Source organism: Gavialis gangeticus, unplaced genomic scaffold, assembly GCF_001723915.1.
Source record: "Gavialis gangeticus isolate Ggan-Ray unplaced genomic scaffold, GavGan_comp1, whole genome shotgun sequence".
In the NCBI taxonomy this organism is placed as follows: domain Eukaryota; kingdom Metazoa; phylum Chordata; order Crocodylia; family Gavialidae; genus Gavialis; species Gavialis gangeticus.
The window spans coordinates 16,098,033-16,104,026 of NW_017729025.1; the positions used below are offsets into that span (position 1 = coordinate 16,098,033).

At 47.3% G+C, this 5,994-nt stretch overlaps 1 protein-coding gene across 1 annotated transcript in view; it reads left to right on the forward strand.

The window, feature by feature from the left end:
* The first annotated feature begins 1,506 nt into the window (after positions 1 to 1,506).
* The window catches only part of RHOJ (ras homolog family member J), a 97,740-nt gene continuing 93,252 nt past the window's right edge, over positions 1,507 to 5,994 (forward strand). The window contains exon 1 of the mRNA XM_019518437.1: positions 1,507 to 2,199. Within this exon, the coding sequence (XP_019373982.1) occupies positions 2,022 to 2,199 (178 nt within the window). The 5' untranslated portion in view covers positions 1,507 to 2,021. The remainder of the gene's footprint in view (positions 2,200 to 5,994) is intronic.

The window sequence follows — 5,994 nt, forward strand, 5'->3', positions numbered from 1 at the left end:
GGAAAGAAGGACAGGAGAATAGAGGAGCGCAAAGCCTTCAGTAAAATAATTGCAAAATTAGGCAATTTTTCCTCTCTTTTTCCTTTGGGCTGATTCCTTCCTTGGTCCCCATGCCCACATTGTCAGGTCAGTGGCTGCAGCACCAGGGAGGAAGGAAAGTCTGAGGAAGAAGTGCTTACCCCGCTGCTGCATGGGGCACTGCCCTGTGGCAGATGGGACCACACTCCATAGTCAGATAAGCTTAACGGAGGAAGTGGAGGGGACCACAGATCCAGGACTACGTTGTACGCACTGCCCAGACATGGACCCAGATAAGGGCTTGCATGTGGGCAGGGACAGACCCTCAGCTCTCTGGCTATCACAGACTCGGCTATGCCTGATGTTTTATAGACATCTGTCCCTCGCTGAGGAAGGAGTTGGGGTCTGGCCCAGTATCATTGTGGCTTTATTTTTAAATTACGTTATTTATGTTTTGGGCCGTGCGCCTCCCAGAGCCAGATGCCTCCTCCCAGCACTATGGCTAGCGTACGGGTCCTTCCTGAGCTAGACAGAATGAGCTTTCCACCTTTGTAAAGCCCTTCCTGTTGTTATCTCATGCTGCATGTGCTGCGTGTCCATCTCCCTGCTCTGAGCCCTCCCAGTCTGCGCAAGGCAGGAGGCGCTGGGATGCAGGGGGACTGGATGGCTGGGATGGGCAAGGATCTGTTTTAATTATCAAGGCCTAGTGAAGATGGCAAGGTCTTCCCAGAATAAAGAGAGGAGCGTGTGCTCCTAAATGGTTGGCCACACCGGGATCCTTTAGATGGGGGAGATGTGTGAAGTGCCTGTGCGTGGAGCTGAACCGCATGGTCCAAGCGTTAGGCACAAGAGCTGTACAGATCAAAGCCTGCCTTCCACCAGCCATACGGCACTCGTGCTTGATTTCTTTTGAACAGCTAGGTTCCTCAGTCTGCTTTCTCTCTCTAGCCCTGACACAGAGAGAGAGGAAAAATAATAGATGGGGGAAATTCAGGGGGCTCTTCTCCTTAGCCCCCGGTCGAAGAGCTGACCAGTTGTCAATTTGACATAACTGTCATGGAGCTATTTACATGGCATGAGAGCCTGTGTCGGATGCTACTCCCGCCTCTGAACGCACACCGCCGCCCTCCCCATTACCACCATGCACATCCCCGCATTTAAAATGCATACAGCACAGTATTGGAGCAGAAAAACCCGAGAGAGAACAATCGACTGGCCATCACGCAGCTTTGCCAGCCCCTACATATTCGGTTACGCCAGAACCCCCCACCTTTTTCACAGCACCCTCCATTAAAAGTCATCATCCTCAGTTTCCTCTAAGCCAGCCGGCTAACAGCACTGCACGTACGAGATGAAACAGGAAGCCTGACAACTTTAGCCTGCAGGGAGACCTCTAGTGTTTTTCTTACTCTATGTCCTGGCATAGCTCCTCTAAAGTACAAACACACACAGAGCTCCCATTGTTTGCAGCCCTTCACAAGCCCACTGATCCTAATATGGAATTCAGCAGGAAACCCATGATTTCCTGACACACAGCAAGCTGGGGAAAGAAAGGAAAAACTCCATTAAAAACCTCTAGCTTTCCTCCATGTTAGAAATGCAATGGAAAATGGAGTGGATTTAAACAGGAATCCCTCTGCCCAAGCCGGAGAGGGAAAGAAGAACTTCACAGCCTCCGACTGCTGACGTTTTTCAAGTCGCAATAAATAGCAAAATCTCAGGGTCAGCATGAGGATTTCCTGACTCCAGCTAACAAGAGAGGACAATCCTTTTTATTTTTAATTAATATATCTATGAATATTTAATGTAGTTATCTCAATGGTTCTAATTACTGATCGGGGCACTGTTAGAGGCGGCTCTCCTAGCCTGGAAACATTAGTATGATTTCCTGAGTTTGAGAACCCCCCCCCAAACTCAGGAACAGTCAGTACAATCACACTTCATTTTTCCTTCATGTGCACTTGGAAGTATCAGCAGCCGCAGCCGGAGCAGAAGCAGCAAGAATGAACTGCAAGGAGGAAGATGAGAACAGCACGAATGGCAGCAGCGATAACAGGAAAAAGATGTTAAAGTGCGTGGTGGTTGGGGATGGTGCAGTGGGGAAAACCTGCTTGTTAATGAGTTATGCCAACGATGCCTTCCCAGAAGAGTATGTGCCTACCGTCTTTGACCACTATGCAGGTAAGAAAGCACTTTTCAAAAAAACATGCAATTGGGGGTAGAAAGGGGTAGGAGGGATGAAGGGTAGAGGAGAACAGTTCAAAGGGGATGTAGAGGTTACTTCTCATCCAGGGCTGTGGTTCAGGTCTGGAAAGTATCCAGCCAGCGTAAAGGGCAGTTCATACAATTGGGGCAATGAAGGATTTGTCCAGAGGGAACTTGTTTGCTTGTTTTCAGTATCTATCTTGTGTTTGGCAAATAAGAAGAGGTAGCAACACTGTCGGAATGAAAACCTGCTGAGCTCAAAAGACAACAGACACAGCTCAGCATTCGTGTAAATACTTGCTGGGTCCGTTTGTTTGCTAACTTCTGCATTTGGGAACTTTCCCAACCATAAATCTGACACGTGCATTTTATCAGCTGTCTTTTTTCCTTGTGGCAAATGATTCATAAGTTGAAACAGTTAAATCCTTTTTAGGAACTAATCTTTGGGAAAACCACTGAGCTCATGTCCAGTGTAACTGGAATGAAATTCACTCTGTTTCCATAGCACAAGAAATTACTTTTAGCAGCTGTGTGTAATGTTGTAATGCGATGGCAAGCAAAGCCACAGTACTGACTGATTTTAGTGTTTTATGCTAAATGAGCTTCAGAACAAAAAACCCCAGAAACTTTACCAGCATGTAGCAAAGATCATAGGTGCTCACACAGGGCAAAACTAACACGGTTGGATTAAGAAGACCACCGATCAGGTTCAGTACTCACAGACCTCTTTTACTGTAGCAATTGTGTACGACTTTTTCAGGTGCTTTTAAAGTCAGTGCATGTATGGGGCAATAGGCTGAAAACGCATTCAAACGTTGCTTAAACTCTCTTAAGTGTGGCTTTTCCTCATAATGTTTTTGTCACTGATAAAGTGCTTTTTTCTTTTGGTTGTTAATATGATCCCTCAAAAGCAGATTCTGTAAGCACTGCAAAACACATCGCATATCTTACAGCAGTCGACTTCTCCCCATTCCACTTTCAGGCTGAATTTGCATGGCGTGGCTTATCATAGATTTGCTTCTCTGTAATAGGAAAATCTCTGCTTCCACCTTGGCTTCGTGTCAGGTTTAGCAGAGTATAATGGCCAAACAAGAAAACTGTGTAATTGCTAAGACTGATGCATGGTAACATGAAGACCTCTTCCCCTCATAAGAGTGAGTAGTAGCTTCATTCGTACAGGCAAACAGCAGTATGCTCTTTCTACCCCTTCCCACCACTTATTTCAAAGGATCAGTTTTAAAAAGTCTTCATATAGCAAATGTGTTTGTATAGAAAAAATAATAAAGATATATAAAAACAACATATATTCCCATACAAAATATTTTACAAATTCAGATGCTGAAGAATTACAAGCCCCAGTTACTTTTTTATTGGAACTTTTAAGAACCATAGGTACAAAGGAAAGCATTAATACTAAGAAAGACCAGAAAGATAAGGAAACAAAATACTTCAGATATTAATAACCTATTCAGGGACAAATCCTCTCTGAACACAGTTGTTAAAACCTCGGGCCATTCAGAAATCAGAATGTTCATTCCATAGAAAATTCCAACATTTTAAAATTTGTTCTTACTATAAATCTCCATAAAAAGTTGAAACGTTGAATATCGAGTATATGTTGAATATACTAAAAACACCAAAAATGAACAGAAACAATAAAGTTGAAAGGAAACATTTTGACCTATTAAAACAACAGGTGGAAACAACATGCCAACCTTCGCATGTAAAAAACCCCGTTGAAATCAACACAGGGCTGCAAAATGTTTTGATTTTGACAAAAACATTTTTTTCATTTAACAAAAATGCTAGCTTTATTAAAATAGCGAAGCATTAGCAACATATTCTTCTCATCTCATAAGGTCATGACCCGACTGGAAGTCCCAGAATATTTACTGATTTCCTTCTTTCTTAGAGAAAAGAGCATTCAAGTAAAGGAATTCAATTCTGATCACAGACATTGTAAAGCCATCAACTTCAAGGACAATGTGCAGAAAATCCAATCATGGAAAAATGCAGAAAATCATGGATTTTCTCCTTTAAAGAAAAACAGGGGCTGCAAGGGGCTGCTTAGGGCTCGGGGGAATGGGAGGAGACCAGGCAGCCAGGGGGCACCAAGTCCATGTGCACACACACACACAAACACATGGCAGCCAGGTAATACGTATAGCAGCTCCCACAGCCAGTGGCGATGCATAGGGGTGCATGCACGTGCAGGTGCACCCCCTGAGATCAGCCATGCACCCCCTGGAAACCCAGCCACAAAACTGGAAGTACCAGTCGAAATGTACTTCCAGTTTCACTGCTGGCTTGGCGATCAGCCGCTGGGGGACCCCCTCATTGGCGATCTGGTGCCCCCCCAGACTCGGGAGGTACTAGCCGCCCATGCCTACAGCTCCCCACAGGTAAGTCTATGGGGTGAGGGGGCATAGACAATGCATCAGGAGGGTGGGGAGCACAGGTGATGTGCTGGAGGAGAATGGGGGGAGGCACATACCCCCCAAATTTGTGTGCCCACAGTGGGGATGGGGCTGCAATCTGGCCACACTACCACAGGCAGGAACTGCCTCCGTGGCCCAGCAGGCAGGACCCAGCACAGGAGGATGGAGTGGGGAGCACTGCAGCCATGACCCCCGCACCAGCCGCACTGCCAGCAGCATGCAATGTAATGGATTGGGAGGCCATGCTGGCCTCACCTCCTCCTGCCACCTGCCACAGGTGAGGTGGGGTTATGGGCAGCCTGAGGGGAGCAGCGGTGGCAAGTGGGTCATGGTGGGGGAGAGCTATGGCCCAGCACACCAAGTGGCTGGTAGTAGGAAGAGGTGAGGGCAGCATGCCCCCCCATTCGTTACTCCTGGTGCTGCTGGTGATGCGGCTGGCACAGGGATCCTGGCAGCAGCAGAAACAGCAATGAGTCTTGCTGCCCTGCACCAGGTCCTGCCCACTGGGCTGCAGAGGTGGTGCAGGCTGCTGCCCTGTGCCTGCTGTGGTTGCACAAACTGGGAGGTGGGGGGCATGCCACCATGCCCTCCACACACACACACATCCTGCTCCACACTCCCACCTCCTGCCCCACACACTGGGGGGCTTGGGCCTGGGAGTGGGGGGCACCAGCAGGGCTGGGGGAGTAGGGTGTTGTGGCTTGGGAATGAGGGGCACCAGCACAGCTGGGGGGCTGCGAGTCAGGAGTGAGGGGCACTGGCAATTTGCATTGTGCAAGTTGCACAATGATGAATGTCACTTGGGAGTAATGGAGGGCCACATGTTGATATTGCTGTTAATATTGTCCTGTTGATGTTGATTTCTGTCTTTAAAATTAAGATTGTTGAGCTGCTTTAACTTGTAATGTGCAATAAATATTTGGGGGCCAAAATACTCATCTGTTTTCTACTTAAACTATTTCCTGAGTCAGGACTGGCTACCAATGTTTAAATAGGGATCCTGGTAGAAAAAAAGGTTGAGAACCACTGCAATAGAGCACCAGCCAGTACAAAATACAGGCCCCACTCCTCCAATATAGTCAAAAGCAAACCTAACATTGGCTTCAGCACACAAGAAAAGGCCCTCTACAGATGGTCACTAGGCCTGTGTGAAGCAGCTAGTATTTGATTGCTGCCAGGCAAACAGGGGGATTCCCCACTGCCCCACGCTGTGTGGGGCAGGGGCTCTGCCATGAGCCCCCAAAACCCTGAAGCAGCCGGTGAGTGGGGGCTTTTTTTTTTTTTTTTTTTTTTAAGAAACTCAAGCAGGGGGCAGGCAGGACAGCCATAGGGG